Source organism: Dromiciops gliroides, chromosome 6 (assembly GCF_019393635.1).
Source record: "Dromiciops gliroides isolate mDroGli1 chromosome 6, mDroGli1.pri, whole genome shotgun sequence".
NCBI classification, from domain to species: Eukaryota; Metazoa; Chordata; class Mammalia; order Microbiotheria; family Microbiotheriidae; genus Dromiciops; species Dromiciops gliroides.
The window spans coordinates 157,930,425-157,955,549 of NC_057866.1; the positions used below are offsets into that span (position 1 = coordinate 157,930,425).

General features: G+C 38.9%; 1 protein-coding gene across 1 annotated transcript in view; it reads right to left on the reverse strand.

The window, feature by feature from the left end:
* Positions 1-25,125, reverse strand: part of LOC122732127 — a 36,220-nt gene that overhangs the window by 3,250 nt on the left and 7,845 nt on the right. The window contains exons 4-9 of the mRNA XM_043972278.1: positions 20,935-21,015; positions 19,453-19,590; positions 18,509-18,577; positions 18,055-18,171; positions 16,923-17,039; positions 1,916-2,059 (exon numbers count right to left, since the gene is read on the reverse strand). Coding sequence (XP_043828213.1) covers positions 1,916-2,059; positions 16,923-17,039; positions 18,055-18,171; positions 18,509-18,577; positions 19,453-19,590; positions 20,935-21,015 — 666 coding nt within the window. The remainder of the gene's footprint in view (positions 1-1,915; positions 2,060-16,922; positions 17,040-18,054; positions 18,172-18,508; positions 18,578-19,452; positions 19,591-20,934; positions 21,016-25,125) is intronic.

Sequence of the window (25,125 nt, forward strand, 5' to 3'; positions counted from 1 at the left end):
TGAACATTTGAAAATGGCAGTTTTAAAGTTCTTCTGATTGTTTGGCAGTTTGGACTCTATATTTCATCCAGGCTGGAAGGGCAGTGGCCACTCACTGGCCTACAACAGTGCTAATTGGCATGGGAGATTTGAACTGCTCCATTTTTGATCCTCGTCACTTTGTTTTTCCTTAGGCAGCCTGGTGGCCTCCTGCTCCTGACGGCATGACATAGTGGGGTTGGACTTGGTATAGACACTGGATTGGTTTTATCCCTAATACAGCTCAAAATGTCCAAGTTCAAACAATACACCAGTTTCGGCCTATCCAGTGGAAGGAATTACGGGCTAATGCTATCATGCTAGGCAGTTTTGAAGTTTAACAACTCATTAAAAAAAAAAAACACATCAAAAGAGTATAACCTTATCTGAATCACTTCTATTTGCTTTTAGTATTTCATTCTTTAGTTTCCCATTTAGGATAACTTCCCCTATAAATTTTTAGCCTTCTGAATGCTTCTTTCTCTTACAAAATTGCTTTTTTTTTGGATGGGGCAATGATGGTTAAGTGATTTGCCCAGGGTCACACAGCTAGTGAGTGTCAAGTGTCTGAGGCTGGATTTGAACTGAGGTCCTCCTGTATCCAGGACCAGTGCTTTATCCACTGTGCCACCTAACTGCCCACTTCTTGATGACTTCTTTTTTTTTTGTTTGTTTTTTAGTGAGGCAATTGGGGTTAAGTGACTTGCCCAGGGTCACACAGCTAGTAAGCGTTAAGTCTGAGGCCAGATTTGAACTCAGGTACTCCTGACTCCAGGGCTGGTGCTCTATCCACTGCGCCACCTAGCTGCCCCCCACTTCTTTCTCTTAACTCTTAGAAATCCATTTTGCTCAATTCCAGGGTGCATGTTCATTTCTGCTCAACATCTCTCTGCTTTCTCTATCAAAGAATCTGTAACAGGACAGTCCCTTGCTTCCCATCAGTTCTACATCAGCTGATAATGCCTTCATGAAAAGAGGATCAGGTCCACAATGATTTGTTCTTATCATGCCAACTCTTAATTAATTTCTCTTATTATTTCCTCTATATTTTAAGGAATGCAATTATAATTGAGATTTCAAGAACTTCTTAGCCACTCTGAATTTGACAAAGAAAGATCCAGTAGAGGTATAGATACCTGAAATTCCCCCATCACTAATGTGTTAAGTGTATGTTCCAGATTTAGGTCTGTTTCCCGATCCCATTGTCTAATTCTTCCTTCTGTCCAGGTGGTTTGTAGAAAGTTGCTTCTATAATATTTGTTCTTTATGTAGCACCTATTTCATTTGTTGGTATCTGGCCTAGAAGATTCACATGGGTAGTTTTTGTTCATCACTCTCCATAGCCTATATGAAATGGAAGTCAGGAAAATAAAAAGCCTGCTGCCATTGTAGATCCACAAACATTTAACAGAATGTTAAAGATGGAGTGGCACAATGTATAAATTGCTGGGCCTGGAGTCAGGAAGATTTATCTTCCTGAGTTCAACTCTGGCTTCAGACACTTACTAGGTGTATCACCCTGGGCAAGTCACTTAACCATGTTTGCCTCAGTTTCCCCATCTGTCAAATGAGCTAGAGAAGGAAATGGCAAAGCACTCCAGTATCTCTGCCAAGAAAACCCCATATCGGATCACAAAAAGTTGGGCATGACGAATCGACCAAGCAGCAACGACCCTAAGAAGAGTAAACATGTATGTACCAGTTTAAGAAGCACTGCTAAGGCTTCCCTTTTAAGTGGTTTTTGTTTTTCTGAGTTTTCTCCAATTCTGTGTTCCTCTCACAAATCTTTCAATTGCTCCAGAAAGCTAACTCCTTGTCATGGACAGATACATACTTAAAACTGTGTCTGCATGTTAACTATGGATAAAAGGTAATATAATGATAACATAAGTCAAACCTTTTCTTGGTTCCAAAGGAGAAATGGGTTCAGTAACAGGCTCTTCCCTTTTTCTGGCAGAAGGGCTGGAGTCCTCTGTTCCCAATGAAGTAAATTGAACTGAGTCATGGTTCGCTGTAGAGGGATCCTCTGCAGAAACATGCCCTGTACAAAATTCAAGAAGGGAGAATCAAGAACAGGGCACTTTGATAAATCTGCCAGACATGCAACTCAATTTCAGAAAACTTTGAAGAAGAGGGTCTATTCTGAAGCCTCGCTTTTTTCTTTCCCTTACATTCCTATCCTTCTTAGAGGATTCTCTTTTGTCAAGCAGGTACTGGGTGTGATATAATTTTTTTTTTGAAAAAACAAATCCATGTTCATGACAAAGATGAAGAGATAAATGGGCTTGGAGAGAAGCATCCTGATCTTGGAGGATGGAACCATCAGAAGGAAGTTGTGGGATATGAATATAATGGAATATTATTGTTCTGTAAGAAATAATGGACTTGATGATTTTAGAAAAAATATGGATAGACTTGCAGGAAATAATGAAGAGTAAAATGAGAAGAACCAAGAAGATGTTTTATACAGTAACAAGAGTATTGTTTTAAGAACAACTTTGAGTGACCAAATAATTCTGACTTTTACAAATACCCAAATTAACAACAAAGGACATATGAAGGAAGATGCTATCTGCCCCCAGAGAAAGAACAGAGAAATAGAAGTATGGATAAAATGATTTTACATATATATGTATATACACACACACACACACACATGCACACATTTGTGTCAAAGGGTAGCCATCTCTAGAGTGGGAATGGGGAGGAGAAAAGAAAAAAAAGAAATTTACATGATAACTTTATTATAGATTTTAAAGGAATAGCAAGTTGTACATAATAGATTTGCAGTTTCATGTGTAATAATCTTTTTGTTATTCTACTATGTTATGGAAATGCTTGTTTTATTTCATAAATTAAAAATAAAATGACACATTTTTAAAAGCACATTTTCATTTGATGATTGTTGTTTACTCATTTCTAGTTGTGACTGACCCTTTTTAATCCCATTTGGGTTTTGTTGGGGTTTTTTTTTGGACAAAGATACTGGAGTGTTTTGACATTTCCTTCTTTAGCTCATTTTATAAATGGAGAAACTGAGGGTTAAGTGATTTGCCCCAGGTCACACAGCTAGTAAGTGTCTGAGGCGAGATTTGAGCTCAGGAAGATGAATCACCTAGCTGCCCTATTCAATGATAGCTCCTTAATAAAAGAACAATAGTGATAGGCTTGCAAAGCACTTAAAACCCCCTATATATTTATATATACACACACACACATATATATATACATATATCAATATTTATGCCTATGTGTATGTCCACGCCCATGTCCATGTCCCTATCGATCTTATCTATCTATCTATCTATCTATCTATCTATCTATCTATCTATCTATCTATCTATCTATCTATCCTATTTGATCTCCATAGAATTCTTCTGATATATTATTTCAGGCATTATTTTTTGGTTTTTGTTTTTTTTTTTTGCTGGGAAATGGGAGTTAAGTGACTTGCCCAGGGTCACACAGCTAGTAAGTGTCAAGTGTCTGAGGCCGGATTTGAACTCAGGTACTACTGAATCCAGGGCCAGTGCTTTATCCACTGAGCCACCTAGCTGCCCCTATTTCAGGCATTATTAACCTCATTTTATGGTTGAGGATGCAGACCTCTGAGAGGTCAAGTGCTATTGTTCTCATGGTCACATAGCTATTAAGCATCAGAGGCCAGATATGAATGCAGGTATCTTCTGTCTACACTACTCCTTCCACCAAATATTCACCAAATAATCCTCCTCAGAGTCCTTTTTCTAGGATCTCTTTCAAGCTAAAGCTTACAAACCTGCATTTCTCCCCCTTTGGAAAATCTACATATTTGTCAAACTCTAGAAAAGACATTGATTCTTACATCATAAATATCCCAAACCAGAATGACTATCCATTGTATATGCTTAAAAAAGAATAAAAACAAAGAAAGAAACTGAGGTTTGCAAGCTTGAGGCAAATAAAATTGCCTGATTCATGACAAAATTCTTGGATAATTTATTAGAGGAACAATTAGTGAAGATCTAGACAAGTAAGCAGTGATTACAAAGGATCTGTAAAGTTTCATTTAGAACTGGTTATACTAGATGTTACAACCTCATTTATGTTTTTAGACAAAGTTACTGAATTAGTAGAGCAGGAGAAAAATTGATATTGATATAGTACTCCTAGGGGCAGTTAGGTGGCAGCTAGGATAGAGCACTGGGTTTGGAGTCAGGAAAACTCATCTTCATAAGTTCAAATCTGGCCTCAGACATTTTTAGCTGTGTGATCCTGGGAAAGTCACTTGACCCTGTTCACCCCAGTTTCTTCATTTGTAAAACAAGTTCTAGAAGGGAATGGCAAGCCACTCCAGTATCTTTACCAAGAAAACCCCAAATGGGGTCACAGAGAGTGGGACCTGACTGAAATGACTCTCCAACAGTTGGAGTTTTCTTGGCAGAGATACTGGAGTGGTTTGCCATTTTCTTTTCCAGTACATTTGACAGTGAGTTGAAGAATTGAGGCAAATAGTATTAAATTACTTGCCTAGTGTCACACATATAGTAAGTGTCTGAGGCCAAATTTGAACTCAGGAATATGAGTCTTCCTGACTAGAGGCCCAACACTGCACTATTTCACTGCTGTCAGATTACAGAGGGTTTAGAAGAGAAGAAGAAGAAGAGAGAAAGTAGAGGACTTTAGTGTAGACAGCTTTCTCAAGGGGTTTAGCTATGATGGATATGAGAAATATAAGACAATAAGCTAGCAGGGATAGTAGCATCAAGTACGTTTTCCTTCCTTCTTTCTTTCCTTCCTTCTTTTCAACATGGAAATATTTTTAGGCAGCAAAGATAGGGCTAATTGAGAGGGAGAGGTTTTAGATGAAAGAGTGAGGAAAATAATGGCGTCAATATGGTGGAGGAGTTTCAAGGTAAAAGATCAAGAAGAGGGATTTGCCTTGATAAAAGCAGGGTCGTTTCTTTACATGAAATGGAGGCTAAGGAGGAGAAAGGGGGCGGGAATTGTCTGAATGATCTGAGAAGTGTGTGTGGGAGAATTGGGAGCGTGCAATAAATGTCCTCTTAAAAAATGTTTGTAAAGTATGAAGTAAGGCCTTCGGATCTTAATGTGAGAGGAGGGGGTATAGGAGGCTTGAGGAGAGATCACAACATTTGGAATGGTAGGTCTTGTGAGTGGTTTAGTGAATTTATTAGGGAAGTATAAAGGATTATCTTGCTGAAGTGATGCCCAGTTGAGATATGTAGCATAAATCTGTAGTGGTCTCAATCTGCACAGTTCTATGATTTTCCATTCACCATATGAATATCAGTGAAGGAAGCTGAGGAGTTGGGATTCAGCGAGATGTGATCCGTAATAGGACAAGGGGATCCAAGAACTGAATTTTTTTTTAAGGGGCAATGAGGGTTAAGTGACTTGCCCAGGGTCACACTGCTAGTAAGTGTCAAGTGTCCGAGGCTGGATTTGAACTCAGATCCTCCTGAATCCAGGGCCAGTGCTTTATCTTCTGCACCACCTAGTTGCCCCCTCAAGAACTGAATTTAGAATTGAACTGATTCACCAAAGGGTCAAGTTGGGGGAAGGCAGGAGAGTGTAGCCAGTGTATAGATGACAGCCTGGAAAGGCACTGAGCGGTGGAGAGGAGGTCTCAGTGAGGACAAAGAACACAGATATGGGTTGTAAGGAAAAGGGGAAGATAGAATGATGAAAGACTATTGTTAGATAAAAGAGGTTAGGAGTTTATAAATAAGGAAGTGGAGGGGGCAGCTAGGTGGCATGGTGGATAAAGCACCAGCCCTGGATTCAAGAGGACCTGAGTTCAAATCCAGTCTCAAACACTTGATACTTACTAGCTATGTGACTCTGGGCAAGTCACTTAACCCTCATTGCCCTGGAAAAAACAAAAACAAAAAAACAAATAAGGAAGTGGAATACTTGGTGATGGTAAGATCAAGGTTATGACTACCTCTGTAAGTAGCTAAGGAGGAGTTATGGAGGAATAGATCATGGTGAATATGTAGACTGAAGAACTGGGAAGTTATTGCATTTGAAGGAACATCAATATGTATGTTGAAATCCTTCACTTGAGGAAACCCAAGGCTATTAGAAAGGGCTTTTAAAAGTTATTTTGGCATGGAAGGGGGAAAGGGACCCACATGTACAAAAATATTTATAGCTGCTCTTTACGTGGTAGCAAGGAATTGGAAGTTGAGGGGGTGCCCATCAATTGGGGAATGGCTGGACAAGTTGTGCTATATGAATACAATGGAATACTATTGTGCTGTAAGAAATGATGAGCAGGAAGAGTTCAGAGAAACCTGGAGGGTCTTACGTGAGCTGATGATGAGTGAGATGAGCAGAACCAGAAGAACATTGTACACAGTATCATCAACATTGAGTGTTGACCTACTGTGACGGACTATATTCTTCTCACCAATGCAATGGTACAGAAGAGTTCCAGGGAACTCATGATAGAAGAGGATCTCCAAATCCAAGAAAAAAAAAGAAAGAAAGAACTGTGGAGTATAGATGCTGATTGAACCATATTATTTCTTTTGTTTTGGGTGCTGTTGTTTGTTTTTTTTTTTCTATTTTGAGGTTTTGCATCACTGCTCTGATTCTTTCTCTTGTAACAGGATTAATGCAGAAATAGGATTAATGTTATTATGTGTATATATATGTGTTTGTATATATATATATATGTATATGTATATGTATAGAGATATATAGATATAACCTATATCAGATTACCGGCTGTCTAGGGGAGGGGGGAGGGAGGGGAGGGAGGGAGAAAAATCTGAAATTGTAAAGCATGTATAAACAAAAGTTGAGAACTATCTTTACATGTAACGGAAAAAATAAAATACCTCATACATTAAAAAAAAAAGTTATTTTGGGGAAAAGAGGGGGATCAATGAAGAATGCTGCTAAAATAATAACTTAAGGCAGAGAAGAGGCAAGATGCTTACTTTTTGTTTTTACTTTTTCTTTTGCTTCTACCAAGAATGAGTTTTCTATTGGAAAGGGCAGGAAAAATGGCTAATAGTGAGTCAATACCCACAAGAATTTGGAAATGAATTGCTAAAGGGAAAAGGATACTGGTCGACTCTCTAATCTTTACATGCCTTCGACAATTCTGTTCTCTGTTGAATGGCTTAAAGAAGGAATGTGAAGCCCTAAGGGAGACATGAGACAAGTTCTGTTTATAGGCTTTAGCCCTTGTTTGGGCATGAGCCAAAGAGACGACTATGAGAAAGAAGCCCCTGAGATGTTGGTCTGGTTTCTTTAAGCCAAGAGCCATGGTTCTGGGCCATTATTCTAGTAAAAGACCTTAGAGTTGTGTAACAACTATCTATAGAATTCAGACCAGGATTGAAGGTGGCCCTGTGCCCCAGGTTAGACATTCACTATCTTCCTGAAATATCATCAAATGCACAGTTGGGCACAAGAAACCCAGAGCCCAGGACTTTGTTCTCACTCATATCAGGGAACAGCATGGATAGGGCAGGTGCCAGCCAGCAGATGGCTCAAATGTCACCCTTCCCTTCCTTGGTTGGCAGAATAGTGCCTTTAATAGGCTATTATGGTCTAGGATTCAAGAGCTTCCATTAGACAGCTCATTGAGAGTGAAGAGGATTCTGTACTGCCTGGCTTTAGGTCTCCCTTACTGTTCCAAACCAACGTGTTGAGAATACTCTTTTTAGCTTGGCCGGAATGAGGAATGGAAAATCATTTTCCTCCATCTTGAGGCATCTTCTTTCCCTTATGAATAGGATCTAGGATCCAGAGAAACAAGGCAACCTAGAAGGCATCTGTTTCAAGTAATTCATATTTACTAGTGGGGAAACTGAGGCCTAGAAAGGTGACACCCAAATTTATTTCAGAAGTGAGTTGAAGAGCCTAGATCTAACTCAGATGATTTGAGTCCAAATCCAGTATTCTTTCCTCCACAGTGTGCTGATTCTTTGACTCAGTTTTCCTCTTTAAGCTCTTGGCAGATGCTGGTTTTTTTTCTATGTCTATTTTTTCCATCTGCCTAATTAGATTATCTAACATATCATTATCCAGGGAACTGGGCCGTCTAATCCCTAAATTTGCCTCTCTCTTGTCTGATTTTGCTTTCTTCAGATTTTCCCCAGTTCCTTCCAAACTCTTTTATTCTCAGGCTGGGCATGCCTATCTTTTCTCTTCCCCTTCTCTGACATCAGAAGGTAGATTCTAGAAGTTTCCTCATTGTTCTCCCCATATCCTCACAGGGAGCAGCCTAGATTTAGGATGGATCCAGCTAAAACCCAGGCAGAATTAGCTTAGGTCTCATAGGGTCTTCTAGAGTTACAAATCTCCATATTAACCAGATTTCTCCTTCAAGGGGAGTATCTATTTCCCATATTCTTCATCAGCAGCCTCCTAGGAACCTCATGCTGATCCAATGGGTCGTCAGAGGAAGCCTCACCTCCTACTGCTCCAAGATAGAGCTTAATCTTTGGTCAGTCATGAGTCATAATTACCACAAACTGGTGATAATAGAACAAAGGGAAGAGAATTTGAGGTTCCTCAAAAAGGAGATTTGTGCTTCAAACACAGCCTTCTGGATAGTAGATACCTTAGCCTTTATAGGAGTTAGGTTTAGTCTTGCTATTTCTACCTTCACAGAGTATCCCTCATCCAAACCCATCTCTTCTACTCACATGGCTACCATCTTAGTGAAGGCACTCATCATCTTTTGCCTACATTACCACAACAGCCTTCTAGTTGGTTTCCCTGCCTCAAGTTTATCACTGCTGAAGTCCACTGTATACACTGCTCCCAAAATAATTTCCCTAAAGTGAAAATCTGACCTTGTGACTCCCCAACCTAACCCTGTTACCTTTAGGATAAAATAGAAATGCTTCTTTTTAGCTTTGAAAGTCCTATGAAACCTGGCCCCAACTTGTCTTTCTAGAATCATTGAACATTCTTCTTCCTCCTCCACACTGTGATCCTACCAAATTAGCCTTCAATTTATTCCTGACATGTGATGCTTCATATTCCATCCCTATACCTTTGCATTGGCTATCAGACATGTCTGGAATGCTGAGGAAAGGAATCTCTCCTTCCCCCTGCCTCAGAATGTCCAACTCTTCCTTTAAGACAATGGATCTCAAATTTTGATCTTAGGACCCTTTTATACTCAAATATTGTTGAGGACCCCAAAGAGCTTTTGTTTATAGAGGTTATCTACTGATATTTAAAAATCAAATATTTCATATTAGAAATTAAAACTGATAAAATTAGCAATATTTTAATTCACTTAAAATAATAAGTCAATGTAAGCCATTACATAACATATTTTTTCAATACAAAAAAATGAGAATAGTGGCCTTGTTTGCCTTTTTTTTCCCCTTTTTTGCAAATCTCTTTAATATCTGGCTTAATAGGAGGCAGCTGGGTTGTCACATCTGCTTTTTCATTCAGTCTTTTGCAATATGTTGTTTTGGTCAAAGGATATGAAGAAAATCTGACCTCACACAGATATGTAATTGAAAAATGGAGGAAATATTTTATTGGCAAATAATGACTTAGCATTATCATGAACATAGTTTTGACTTGGCAGGACCTTTGGGAGGGTTTTCAGTCCCTTGAGGGGTCCTCAGGCTCCATTTTGGGAGCTATTGATTTAAGACTTAGCTCAGATACCATCTTCTGCATGAAACATTTCCAGATCCCCCAAGTGTTCATATGCTCTCACCCAAACTACCTTATATTTAACTCCTTTGTGTATATTTTTATTAATTAACTTTATATTTTTACTGTATATATTTTTTTACATATACATGTTATTTTCTCCTTAAAACATAAGCTCAATCCAATTAGGAATTGTTTCACTCTTTGTACTTGTATTTTCAGTCCCTACGACAGTGAGTGACGCATCATAGGTTCTCAATAAATATTTGTGGATTGATTGTTGGGGTGATCTCTTATGGTATGATGGTGACATAGAAGGAAAAAAAAAGGAAGATTCAGCCACTCAGAGGGAAATAATGAGCTTGCTGGAGACCTCTTTCTCCTTCATTGTCTTTTCTTTATCTGTGCATGTATAAGGGTCCTAGATTCTTCAGAGACATTTCTCTCATGAGAAAGAGAATGTCAGGTTGCCAGGTACTGTTGTAAGCTATCTCTTTTAAGGTGTGGTAGGAAATCACTGGATTTAGCATAGCAGGTCTGGGATTGAATACCTGTTCTGACACTTAATACCTGCGTGACTCAGTGCTTTCGCTTGCTCATCTTTTAAATGAGCAGTTGGATTAGATGTTCTCTAAGGTCCTTCAGGTTTTAAATCCTAGGATTTTAGATCCCATGTAATTGAATCTTTTTTTTTATAGTTTGAAAAACCTTAAGCCCAGAGAATATAATTGAATTATCCCAAATCACATAAATTGTTAGGAGCAGAGCCAGAATGAAAACCCAGATACTCCTAGTGTAGTGTTCTTTGAACTATACTGGGTATATATGCCCAGTAATCTAAATCCCTGCCTTGACATTATTGAGGACTCCAAAGAGCTTTTGTTTATATGGGTTATCTAAACATATTTAGAAATATTAAGAAATGAAACATTTTATATTAGAAATTAAAACTGATATTCTACTTGGAAGGCAAGCTTGCATAGCGGGTAGAGATCTGCTGCAACTCCATTTCCATGTGTGCCCAGGAGTAAAGAGACACACAGCAGAGGTCAAACTTTCTCTTGTCTACACTGGGTTTCCAGAAACACCATATTTGAAGACATTGTAAAATTTGGTGGATTATGAGAAGATTTCCTTTGGTGACTTTGTGAGTGTGGTATATACAAGGAAAGGTACATGTGTGTAGCCTCCTCTGTTCCCACTGTGGAAACATGTACTCTACAAAAGAGAGGGGGAGAAAATTAGAACATGCTTCCCAATTATGTCCAAGAAGAGTTAATAGGATTTTTCAGGATGGAAATGAAAAGAGATCGATCAAAAGAGTATCAACACAATCTTCTCTCTTTTGGAAGTAGGGTGAGTCAATTCTAGGGCTCCCTTCCTCCTCTCCATAATATCTCCTCCATTTCTCCCATGATTCTTCCTCCTGGTCAAAGTCAAATCTTCAGTACATTCATTTCCTGCTCAGCTCATAATTTCAAGACAAGTCTCAAGAAATCCCCAGATTTGGGAAACAGAAAATAAATAAATAACTCAGCATACTCTGAATATGAGGAAAGATATCATGAGAATGAGCAGTGAGACACTTAACCTCTATTTTGGGATCATCTGAGAAAGAAAATAGCTGTCCTTCCTCAGGTAGTCCAAATTCCAAGAAGCTGCCCCCAAAGCCATAGGTGCTTAATTAATAAATGTCTTGTAATGATGTTTAAAGGCCATTAGTTTTATAATTTTTAAAGGGACCTTCTGCTCTCACAATAGATGAACATTCTATAATTAGCACCTATGTAGGCAGCTTGGTGGACAGTGGATAGAGTCCTACACCTGGAGGCAGGAAGTCTTGAGTTCAAATATAGCCTCAGAAACATTTGCAGGATGAATCACCCTCAGCAAGTCATTTAACATCTGTTAGATGTCTCAGTTTCCTCAATCGTAAAGTGGGGCTAATAAGAACACCTATCTTCCAGGGTTGTTATGAGGATCAAATGAGATTAAATTTGTAAAGCAGTTAATGTGCACATGGTAGACTTTACATACATTCTAGTTATTATTAAACTTACTTTCCTCATCTACCAAATGGGGATAATAATAGCACCCAACTCCCCAAATTGTTGTGAAGCTAAGAGGAGATAATATCTGTAAAATGGTTTTCAAACCTTTAAACAGTATATAACTGGTAGCTATTAGTTTTCTGACCTTTGTAAATATAAGTGGGGTGCTCCTTAATTGCAGAGTGCCCAGACTTCTGGATTGAATCAATCCATCAACATTAGGAGCTAGGTCTGAAGAATACCCAGATTATTGAATTGCTCAATAAATCAGTGGCATTAATCTAAGTGTAAACAGGCTGGTTAATTGAATGGGGAAGGAAGAAGAGTGCCTTGGAAGCTTATGAAGCTGCTTAGTAAGTATATTGAGACTGGCTGAGGAGACTCAGTCACACCCTGTGGGGAATTTCAAAAAGTCTGGAAGGTTAGTGATTGGGGGCAGTGTCTGCATTGGAAGCTGAGGACAAGAAATTCAGAGGAAAGACAGATTCAGGACTCTGTTCAACAGAGAACTATGCCTTTATTAGAGAATACTTTGGCATGTCCCATAAAGCGGGGGGGGGGGGGGGGGGGGGGGGGAGACTTTCAATAAATGCACTTTTAGGAGCTGTGAGTTTATTTATTTACATCATGAGCTCTATAAGCTTGAAGCCCCTTTCCTCTGGACTCTATCTGTATTTGTGGGAGTCACAAACATTTAGGAGGGTGCTTTGTACCAACAGTTCTTACTGTATTGCTTTTGTAAAATACCCCTAACTAAAAGCTAATTTCATGTAACTGGCTAATTGATATAAACTGGTAATCATTGGGAAGGGATACCACTGTTTTGGGATTGTGAAGTATAATACTAGAAAAATAATCACCCAACCTCTCAGGGTTTGTCTCCTGGAACCCGGAAGAAAGATATAGCTGCCATATAGGGACACAATTTACAATGCAAATAGAGGTTTTGAAAAATAGTTCTAGAGCTGGTGGTACATTAAATTAAAGAAGGGATAGTTTTATGTTTAGGTATAGTTGGTTTGTAAAAATAGGTCCTGTGACCAACAGGGTTTGGGAAAATAAAGAGATGCTACTTGTTTAGATTCAGAAAGCATTTTATATGAAACTGAAGGAAATGAGATTTATGGAAAAACAACATTAAGAACAATTCTCCTCTGTTTTGAAGGAGGATGAATCAATCCTAAAATCGCTGGAGATTATATTAGATCTTCTCTTAGTCCCTTTAAGGACAGTCAACAAACATTTATGAAGAACTTACTCTGCCCTAGGCACTGTATTAAGGAGTGGTAAGTACAAAGAAAGGTAAAACAATCCCTGCCTTCAATGAGCTTACATTCTGACGTGAGAGAAAAGTCATAAATAATGCACTTTCCTACAATGAAGAATAGATGGGAAGTAATCTGAGCAGAAGAAAACACTAGCAGGTGGTAAATTAGGAAAGGCCTATAATATGGGCACAGTATCAGCCAGTCTTCTATCCTGGTAGGAAAGGGTCAGCCTTGTGCTTCTTTCTGGCTGCATGTAAAAGGAGACATGACATCTAATTGGTGGAGAGAATACAGAGGTGATGTGGACCAGGGTGAGGGATAGAGTTGGTGCCAAATCTCCATGGGAAGAGAGATGTATATGGTCCCAGACACTCTATGGGAGAAGATACCCCAAGGAGGATTTTGGACGATGCAGATGTGTAGCAGAGATTGGCTCTAATTTCCATGTTTCCTACCTTATGAACAAGAGGCACTTACCTTTGAGTGAGATTGGAACTCCTGTTTTGGTTGAGCTGAGAGCTCATCTCACTCCCAGCTAAAGAGCTCATTCATTCACAGTGGCGCACTTTCTAATCTATTCTAATTTCTATGACTTTGAATTCTGTTGGTTATATGCTTGGGAAAATGGGTTACTTGTTATTCATTATTTGTGATGATCTTTTGTGTAGATGCATTCAGTGAGAAGGGGCCAATTTGGTCAGTGTAAACTTGGGGTATGTTTCCCCCTTAAGAATTACTATGAAATCAGCTTTTGTTTCAACTCTTCCAAAATCAAACTCCCAGACCAACAATGTTTAGGGGGTGGGAGGGATCTGATTCTTATATATTACCCCTTTCAAAGACTGGACAAAAGAATATCTGATCTCACAGCACTCCTGGGGCCTCCCTGTCTCATCTCCTTTATGCCCAAAATAGCAAGCCAGTGTCAGTTCAGGTACTCTTCTGGGTTCTCCTTTCTCCAGAAGTAGTCAGATTATATCCATCCATACCCCCCACAAAATAGTCTCTATACAGTTAGGCAACCCATGTGGACATACATATCTTGCACAGATACATACACATCTTATAATAGGATTTTTGCTGAGTCTTGTAGAATCCAGGAAAATGAAAAGGTGGGTGGTGGTGGTAGAGAGACAGAATTCTAGGCCTGGACCAGATGTGAAAGGAAAAAAAATAGAGGTGGAATGTCATGTTCCAAGAATGACAAGTAGAACAATACACCTAAGTTGTAGTGTGTGAATGGGAGCAAGGCATAAGAAGGATAGAAATGTAGGAAGCTGTCAAGTTATGAAGAACTTTAAATGCCAGATTTGGGATTTCTGCTTATTCCTGGAAGTAAAGCACCACCGGAGTTCATTTAGTAGGAGAGAGATGTGTTAAGACCTAGAAAAGATCTTAAGGAAAATCATTGTTGCAGGCTAAGTGGAGGACGGGTTGGAGTAGAGAGAGATTTGAGGCTGGGAGACCAATAGAAGACTATTAAAGTAACTTAAGCAAGAGGTGAGAGAAATTATTACTTTCTATGATATTAATGACCCATTATTAATTAGGATTCAGCCTTTTTATTTTCTCACTAAGGGACCAGTCCCTGTAGGTCAACCAGCCAAACCCTGAAGGGCATGGCCAATAGAGGAGATTGTCCTAATTCAAGGGGTTCATGCTCCTAGATCTTGGGCCTAGACAACTAGGAGACCTTGCTTCTGTTTGGAGTTTAAACAGGATCTAATCTAGGTGGATTCTTGCCATAAGGGAATAAGCCCATGTCCTTGCACCTCTCCATTTGAATTTAGGGTGATCCAGTTCATGAAGGAGAAAAACACCAGAGTGGTCTGGATGGGATTGGATTCCAGATTGTGGGAGGCAGCAGAATCTCCTGATCAAGCCTCATTCTCAGCAGGAGGAGCTGAATACTCCTAACCCACCCTCTCATTAACTATTCATCAATGAGGGTTGATTTTTACCTTTCAGGGGCACCCCTTTTCCAAAGGTGTTTAAAGCATTCAGTGTCTCCATGGTTTTGTCTTTGGTTACCAAGAGAGACCTCTGACCATCAATTTATTGACTATTAACTAACCTAATTAATAAATTGATTATTAATTACACAGAAACTCTGTTTCTTGGGTTTTTAATTCATCACAGAGGTGATAAGTTCCTAAATTAGGATTGCATTTATATGAATGGGGAGAAAGGATATACACAAGAAGGTGGAAAAGTAGATATGACAAGATTTTAAGACAGATTGTATATGTGAAGATGAATTCCGGTGAGGAGTTGAGGATAACACTAAAGTTGTGAGAATAGGAATTACTGAAAGGATGGTGCTTTCAAAAGGAATAGGAAAATTTGAAAGACAGGAAGGTCTAGAGGAAAATATAATGTGTTCTGATTTGGGCATGTTGAGTTTGAGGTGCCTATGGGACATCCATTTTGAGAAGTCCAAGAAGCAAGTGGTCATACATGACTGTAGATCAAGAGAGAGGATATGGTTGGAATCATCTGAATTGATATGATAATTGAAGCTATAGGGACTCACTGAGATTTCACAGAGAAATAGTATGGAAGAAAAAGAGAAGGGGAATCAGGATGGAGTCAAGGACACTAATGGTCATTGTGTGTGACATGGATGAACAAACAACAATGTAGACTGAAAAGCAGCAATTAGACAGAAAGAAGGGGGAACCATGAGAGGGTGGTACCACAAAAACCTGAAGAGGAAAGAACATGTATGGAGAGAGGATGATGGCCTGCAGAGAAGTCAAGAAGACTGAGCATTGAGAAAAGGCTATTAGATTTGGTAGCTAAGAGATCCCTGTTAACTTTGAAGAGGGTCAGTGGAATGATGAGGTTAGATTGGAAGCCAAATTGCAGAGAACTGAAAAGAAAATGAAAAGAGAAGAAATGGAGGAGTTGAAAAAAAAAGAAGGAGATTGCAAATAAAGGCCCATAGCTAACAGGGATGGTAGGAGCAGGGGAGGGTTTTGTAAGAATAGAAAAGGCACAGGCAAGTTTGTAGGCAGCAGAGAAGGACTCAATATATTGTCAGATATTTAAGATAAACAAGAGTGGGGAGTAAAATGGGGATAATCTTCTGGAGAATGGAGGGGATAGGATCAAAGGTGCATGTAGAGGGGTTAGCCTTGTCAAGGAGAAAGACCATTTCTTCATCCAAGATTGAAGTGAAGTTGGAGATGATGGGAGATGCTTGGGATATTATAGGTACCACCCTTATCTAAGAGGATGGTAGGAAGCATGTTGTGGGAGGCTCAAGGGTCAATGAGAATATTTGGAACATTCTCTCACTTTAGAAACTGGGATAGTAAGTTGATTAGGGAGGACTATAATGTCTACCTTGTTACAATGAAGACTCAATTGAGATTAGATAACAGAATTTTATAATTGACTACCAGCATAATTTCATTTTTTTCCAGATCCATTCAATAAGATGTGAATAGAATAGAAGGTCTAAATTCATTGCTTCCATTGTCTCTCTCTATCCTACTGACCCCTTTGTTCTTCCCATAGAGCTTTCAACCATTTAGACCACTCCTTTTAAGTTTGTCTAGGGGGGCAGCTAGATGGAGCAGTGGATAGAGCACCGGCCCTGGAGTCAGGAGTACATGAGTTCAAATCCAGCCTCAGACACTTAACACTTACTAGCTGTGTGACCCTGGGCAAGTCACTTAACCCCAATTGCCTCACTAAAAAAAAAAAAAAAACCACACACACACACACACACACACACAAAGTTTGTCTAGGAAAGGAGTGGTCTAAATTCATTGCTTCCATTGTCTCTCTCTATCCTACTGACCCCCTTTGTTCTTCCCATAGAGCTTTCAACCATTCCATGAAGCTACCTTCATTATTGTAAGGTAAAATTGATGGTAATGATGCCTAAAAGCCAATTATATACACACCTTTTCTTGTTCTCATAGTACTATACCTGAGTCATCTGTAAATGTCAGTTTTTCCCTTTGTTGCTTCATTGTAGGTGTTTGTGAAGTTACTGGAAAGAAAGTGTATGCTGTGTGTGTAGACGGCTTCTGTGCAGAAACATTTTCTGTGGAGTAGAGAAGTTTGGAAAATCAAGGACATGTCACCCACTTGAGTCCACCAAATATTCTATCAAGTATGTAAAGACTAACAGAATAAAAAGAAATTCATCCAAAAGAAAACAATTAGCTTGATTTCCCACTGTTTTAAAGGAGAGTGAATCAATTCTACAAATACCTGCCTCCACTCCCTCATTTCTTGCAGTGTTCTGTTCTGTAAGGAAAAGTCCTGGATACGGTACAATAATTCCTGATAAAACCCAATTTTACAACTGATGTGAAGAAATTCTTTGGTTTGGTAATCAGATAGAAGTTCAATTCACAGTAAACCTGGAGGAATCACTGAATCTTAGAGTTGGAGAGAACAGAAAAGGCATCTAGAGAACAGGAATCCTCACAAGCAAAGAGCAGACATATAAGTAATCAGTCTTTGAGTAAAGTTCTCTGGGAAGGGGAACCCACTATCTATTGAGGCAAGCCTGTTTACCTTTGAATAGCTCTAAAGGTTAGGATGCTATAATAATATCAATCTTAAATTGACCTCTTCAAGGTTCTACCCATTATATCTAGTTTGACCCTAGAGAGAGAAAGAGAACTATGATATTTCAGTGACCAAGATTAAATGTTTTTGGGAAATGGAGTAGAAGACAGGTTTGTGTGAGCATTAGAAGTTGGAAATACTTGTTCCCTTATAGGCCCCATTAGGGTTCTGTTCCTTTAAGCAAAATCCTCGATTCAGTTCAACGTTTACCAAAACCCCCCCACAAATGAACAATACCACAAATCTGAAAAAAATCATGCATTTGGCTCAGGCTAAAGCTGGTAGAAGAAATTATGTTAGGCAATGCAAAACTCTGGGTATTTGAATCATTAGGGGACAAATAGCTGTGCCTATCTCTATCCCACTGAAACTTCCACCATTCCACTGAGAACAGCCCATCATCTTCAACTCATAGATGTTTAATTAATTAAAACACAGTTATTTGATGAAACAGATCAAAATTTCTCATGTTCTTAAAGTACCTGGGTCTTCTGTAATGTGCAGCTTGACCCTTCTTTGTTGCCTCCTGGCTTTTTGTGAAATTACAGGTATGAAAGTGAATGTTTTATGGGAAGATGTTTCACATGTGGAAATATATCCTGTGGAGTAGAGAGTATGGGAAAATCAAGACATGATACCTAACTGAGTCCACAAAATATTTCATCTATTATTAAAGACCCACATGAAAAGAAATTAGTGCAAATGAGAAGAATCAGCTTGAATTCCCATTGTTTTAAAAGAGAGTGCATGGGGCAGCTAGGTGGCACAGTGGATAGAGCACTGGCCCTGGATTCATGAGTACCTGAGTTCAAATCCACCCTCAGACACTTAACTCTTACTAGCTGTGTGACTCTGGGCAAGTCACTTAACCACAATTGCCTCAATAAAAAAAAGAGAGAGAATACATCAATTCTAGGGATCTTTGGTTCTACTCACCCATTTTTTCTTCATTTCTCCCATGATTCTGCTTTGCTATGTAAGGTCCTAGGGGTAGTACAGTGTTTCCTGACAAAAACAGATTTTTAAAACATATGATAATAAATTGGAATTAGGGAGAAGTTGAAATTACTATAAACATGGATGGATCACTGAATCTCAGAGTTGGAAATGACCTCAAAGGCCATTTATTCCAGCTCCTGAATATGACTTCCCTCTACCATAGAGCTGATGTGTAGGCAACCAGGCTTTGAGTAAAGATCTCCAGTGAGGGGAATCCACCACTGACTGAGGCCACCCTTTTCACCTTTAAATGGTTAGCACTAATGGTGGTTAGGAAGCTATGATTCTAAAATGTCCAAATTTATTTCTTCACAACTTCCACCCATTGTATCAAGTCTTACCAGAGAGGGGGAGAGGGAGAGGGGGAGAGAGAGAGAGAGAGAGAGAGAGAGAGAGAGAGAGAGAGAGAGAGAGCGTTCTGATACTTCAGTGACCAGAGTTCAATTTCTTTTTGGGTAGTGAGGTGGGATTCAGGGTGATATGAGCTCAAGAAGGTGGAAACACTGGTTCCCTCAGAGGCCTCAACTGGGGGGCAAGGTCCTAGGTTCAATTCAACATTGAAGTTCAATTCAATGTTTAAAAAAAGCTGTGACAAATCTGAAAAAAATATGGGTTGTGGAATCAGAACCCAGATAAGCTCACTCTAAATTTGGCAGAAGAAATCACACATTCTGGAACCTGGGATTATTGATGAAGGAAAAATAATAGCTATTTTGGTATCCTTAGATAATTTATTGTGCCTCTCTCCAACCTACTGAGTCGTTGACCCTCTCATAGACCTTTTAGCCATTCCATGAGGCTACATGGCTCCTTTCTTCTCTCTTTGGATGTGATTAATTAATGTGGCTAAAAGGGTCACCATTTTATGATATTGTTCAAACCTTCTCTTGTTCTCACAGTATCCAGGTTTTCTGTAACAGGCTGTTCCTTTCTTCTTTGATGCTTGGAAGGTTTTTGTGAAGTTACAGGTAAAAGCATGTGTGTTTTATGGGTAGATGTCTCTTCCATGGAAACATCCCCTGTGTAGTAGAAAATTTGGGAAAATAAAAAAAAAACATGCCATTTGGTTTCACACCCAAACATTCATTCCTATAAGAAAGAGAAACATAAATGTAAATTCACCCAAACAAGAACAATCACCTTAATTTTTCCCTGTTTTCAATAGAGAAGGCCAATTTAAGAGACACAGTTCCCATACTCTCATTTCTCCTTTATTTCTCCAAGGGTTCTGCTCTGCCAAGCAGTCTCCTGTTTACAGGACAGCACTTCTTGATAAAAAAAGGCATTCTTACAATAAAATGAAAAAATCTTGGGTTTGGGAATCAGAGAGAAGTTTGACTCTTTGTGAAATTGGAGGAATCACTGGATCTCAGAGTTGGAGAGGATCTCCAAGAACATCTAGTCAGACTCAAGCCCCCTCTACCATAGAGTGAGCTGTAATAAACCAGCCTCTTTGAGTAAAGTCTCCAGGGAGGGAAATCCACAACCTACTGTGGCAACTCTTTCAACCACTAAGTTGTTCATTCTGATAGATAGGATACTGTAATTATATCATAAGGAAGCTAGGGAGCACAATGGATGCCTAGATTCAGGAATAGCTGAGTTTAAATCCAGTATCAGAACTTACTAGCTGTGTGACCCCGGGTAAGTCACTCACCCCTCTTTGCCTCAGTTTCCTCATCTATAAAATGGAACTAGAGAAGAAAATGGGGAATCACTGTAGTATCTTTACTAAGAAAATGCCAAGGAGTCAGAATGAATCAGACATGACTGAAACAACTGAATAACAGTTATAACAAGCCCAAATAAGCTTCTTCACAGCATTCACTCATTGCATTTTGTTTTGTCTGAGAGAAAGAACTGTGATACTTCATTCCCTGAGGATAGACTTCCTTATGGGAGATGGGATGAGAGCTTGGTTTCTTTGTGTACAAGAAGTTGGAAATATTTGTTCCATTATAGTCCTCACTAGGGTTCTGTTACTCTAAGCAAGGTCTTGGGTTGAGTTCAAAATATACTGAAAAAAAAAAAGAGTACGCTACATCTGAAAAAAAAATTCATGGGTTTGGAAATTAGAACTCAGTTCAGCTTGCTCTAAATGGGACAGAAGAAATCATACTGTTGAGCTATGAGAAATTCTGGCTCTTGGGATCATTGATGAAGGATAAATAGTTTCTATTTTTGTCTCTTTAAATGAGGTTCTGTGCCTTTCTCCATCCCACTCAAACTTTGGCTGTCTTAAAGACCTTTCTGCCATTCCACTGAGAGTAGCCCATTGTCCTTGCCTCATATGCATTGATTTAAAGTGACTTAATACATCAATTATTTTATGAAATAAAATAATTTTCTTGTTCCCACAGTACCTGGGTCTTCTGTAACAGGCAGTTCTGTTCTTCTTTGTTGCCTTGTGGGTTTTTGTGAAGTTACAGGTGTGGAGATATGTCCTGTGGAGTAAATATTTTGGGAAAATCAAGAATATGGAATTTAGTATATTCCAGAAAAAACAGTCTGTCTATTATTAAAGACAAGTGTAAACAAAAATTCCTCCAAACAAAAGCCATCACATTGATTTTCTCCAGTTTTAAAGGAGAGCAAATCAATTCCTGGGATACCCTTCTCCATTCCCTCATTTCTCTCCCACTCTTCTCAGGTTTCTGCTTTGCTAGGTAAGGTTCTAGGTGCAGTACAGTGCTTTCTGATAGAAACCCATTTTTACAACATGGAAAATTAATTGGAATTAGGGAGAAGTGAAAGTTACCATAAACATGGGTGAATCACTGAATCTTAGACTTGAAAATGACCTCAAAGGCCATTTATTCTAGCTCCTGAATATGACTTCCCTCTACCATAGAGCTGATGTGTAGGCAACCAGGCTTTGAGTAAAGATCTCCAGTGAGGGGAATCCACCACTGACTGAGGCCACCCTTTTCACCTTTAAATGGTTAGCACTAATGGTGGTTAGGAAGCTATGATTCTAAAATGTCCAAATTTATTTCTTCACAACTTCCACCCATTGTATCAAGTTTTACCGGAGAGGGGGAGAGGGAGAGGGGGAGAGGGGGAGAGAGAGAGAGAGAGAGCACGTTCTGATACTTCAGTGACCAGAATTCAATTTCTTTTTTGGGCAGTGAGGTGGGATTCAGGTTGCTATGAGCTCAAGAAGGTGGAAACACTGTTTCCCTCATGGACCCCACTAGGGTTCTCTTTCCCTAGGCAAAGTCCTAGGTTCAATTCAACATTTTAAAAAAGCCAAGACAAATCTCAAAAAAATTATGGGTTGTGGAATCAGAACCCAGATCAGCTCCCTCTAAATTTGGCAGAAGAAATCACACTGTTGAGCCATGAGAAATTCTGGATCCTGGAATTATTTTTCCCCATTTATTTAGAATTTTTCCCCAAATTACTTGTAAAAACAAATTTTAACATTGATTTTTAAAACTTTGTGTTTGAAATTCTCTTCCTCCCACCCTTCCCACCTCTCTTAAGAACTCAAGCAATTAAATATTAGTTATATATGCATATTCATGAAAACCATCTCCACATTAGTCAGGTTGTGAAAGAAAACAGACAAAAAAACTTTAGAAAAAGGAACCAAAAATTATGCTTCAATCAGTATTCAGTTTTTTCCTGCAGATGTACAGATTTTTTTATATGTCCTTCAGAGTTGTCTAAGATCATTATATTGATGAAAATAACTAAGTCATTCACAGCATATCATCTTTTTTATTTAATATAGTATTTTATTATTTTCTAGTTACATGTAGAGATAGTTTTCAGCATTTATTTCTTTAAGACTTCTAGTTTCAAATCTTTCTCCCTCCTTCCTCTCCCTCCCTCCTCCCTAAGACAGTAAGCAATCTGATATAGGTTATATATGTACAATCACATTAAACATATTTCTGCATTAGTCATGCTGTGAGAGGAGAATCAGAGCAAAAGGGAAAAACCATAAAAAGAAAACAAAAAAGTAGAAATAATATAGTGCAATTTGCATCTAGATTATACAGCTATTTTTTTCTGGATTTGGAGAGCATTTTCCATCATGAGTCCTTTGGAACTATCTTGGACAATTATGTTGCTGAGAAGAGTCAAGTCTATCAGAGTTGATCAATACACAGTGTTGTTGATAATGTGTACAATGTTCTCATGGTTTTGCTCATGTCACTCAGCATCAATTCATGTAAGTCCTTCCAGGTTTCTCTGAAATCCACCTGCTCATAGTTCTTCACATTGATTTTTTAAAAACTTTTGTGGTCTAAAATTTTTTCCTCCCTCCCTCCTCAACCCTCCCTATGGAATCAAGCAATTCAATATGTCATCCATGTAAATTATGCCAAGCATCTTCACATTACTCAAGTTGTGAAAGAAAATAGAATAACTTTAGCAAGACAAGCCAACAAATAAAATTATACTTCAGTCTGTATTCAAATACCATTAGTGCTTCCTCTTTTGATGGTTTGCATTTTTCATACATCCTTCTGATAGCATCCTGCTCATCATTTCTTTCACATTTACTATTGCTAACTGTATTACCCTTCATCTTATTCTCTCCCCTTGATATTTACTCTATTTTCTATCTTCTTTCACACTATCCCTCCTCAAAAGGGTTTTGCTTTTTACTCCCCCCTACCCCAATCTGCCCTCCCTTCCTTCACCTCTCCCCCCCCTTTTCCCCTTCTCCTCCCACTTTCCCTCAGGGCAAAATAAATTACTATACCCACTTGAGTGTTTATGTTATTCCCTCTTTGAGCCAATTCTGATAAAAATAAGGCTCCCTCACTCCCCTGCTCCTTCCCCATTTTCCCCTCCACTTCATAAGCTTTTTTTGTTTCATTTATTTGAGTTACTTTACATCCATCTACCTCTCCCTTTCCCTTTCTTCCAATGTATTCCTCTTACCCCTTAACTTTATTTTGAAGATGTAATTATGGGTCAGCTAGGTGATACAGTGGATGAAGCACCAGCCCTGCACCTAGGAGGCCCTGAGCCCAAATCCAGTCTCAGACATAAGCCACCCCACCCTGCCTGCTTTACAAAAAACAAGGACAAATGCTTTACATATATCATCTCTTCATACTCAATTCACACCTGTTTCCTCTGTTTAAGTATATTCCTTTCAGTGCTCCTAATACTGAGAAAGTTCTTATGAGTTGGAAGTATTATCTTCTCATGTAAGAATGTAAACAGTTCATCCTTTTAATGTCACTCATGATTTCTTCTTCCTGTTTACCTATTTATGTTTCTCTAGGGTCTTGTATTTGAAAGTCAAATTTTCTATTTAGTTCAGGTCTTTTCATCACAAATCCTGAAAATCCTCTTTTTCATTGAAGTGCCATTTTTCCCCTGAAAGATTATATTCAGTTTTGCTGGGTAAGTGATTTTAGGTTGTTGTCCTAGTTCCTTTTCCCTCCAAAATATCATATTCCATGTCCTCCGGTCCTTTAATGTAGAAGCTGCCAGATCTTGTGTTATCCTGACTGTGGCTCCACAGTATTTGAATTCCTTTTTTATAGCTGCTTGCAATATTTTCTCCTTTACTTGGGATCTCTGGAATTTGGCTATAATATTATTGAAAGTTTTCCTTATGGGATCTCTTTCAGGAGGTGATCTGTGGATTCTTTCAATTTTTATTTTACCTTCTGCTTCTAGAATATCAGGGCAATTTCCCCTGACAATCTCTTAGAAGATGGTGTCTAAGCTCTTATTTTGTTCATGGTTTTCAGGTAGTCTAATGATTTTCAAATTATCTCTCCTGGATCTATTTTCCAGGTCAGCTGTTTTTCCAAGGAGATATTTCATATTTCCTCTATTTTTTTATTCATTTGTATTTGCTTTACTGTCTTGGTTTCTCATAAAGTCACTAGCTTCCAAATTGTTCAATCCTAATTCTTAGGCAGTAATTTTCTTTAGAGAGCTTTTGTATCTCCTTTTCCATTTTGCTTTTCAAGCTGTTGACTTTTTTCTCATGACTTTCCTGTATCACTCTCATTTCTCTTTCCATTCTTTCCTCTACGTCTCTAAATCTTCCTTCTATCTTTCCTACTTTCTCTTCAAAATCCCTTTTGAGCACTTTCATGGCCTGAGAGCAATTCACATTTTTTTGGAAGCTTTGGATTTAGGAGTTTTAACTTTGTTTTTAATTTTTTCTGATGGTGTATTCTTGTCTAGCTTGCCCCCAAACCAGATTTCGATGGTCTACTGTTTTTCTGCTTACACATCTTGATCCCCTAGTTCTTGTCATTTAATTCCTTCTTAAAGTGTAGCGTTGCTTCTAGGGCACACTGTTTGAAGCTACAGCTTGGCCCAGGGGGTGAATGGGCTTTTTCTCAGCCTGCCTGGCCTGTGAGTAACCATGGCTGGCTTTATCTTTTATCCGGAAACAGAAGTCTGATTGAAAGCTGATTCTCTATGGTTGGAAGCTTGGCTTGCCTGTGTTCCCCATCCCAACTGGGTGGCTGTTGCTCAACTTTGCTTGCTGGTTCAGAATGTGGGTGCCCCACCCCAGTTCCAGCAGAGACGACAGCTATTCCCCCCAACTGCTAAACCCCCTCACC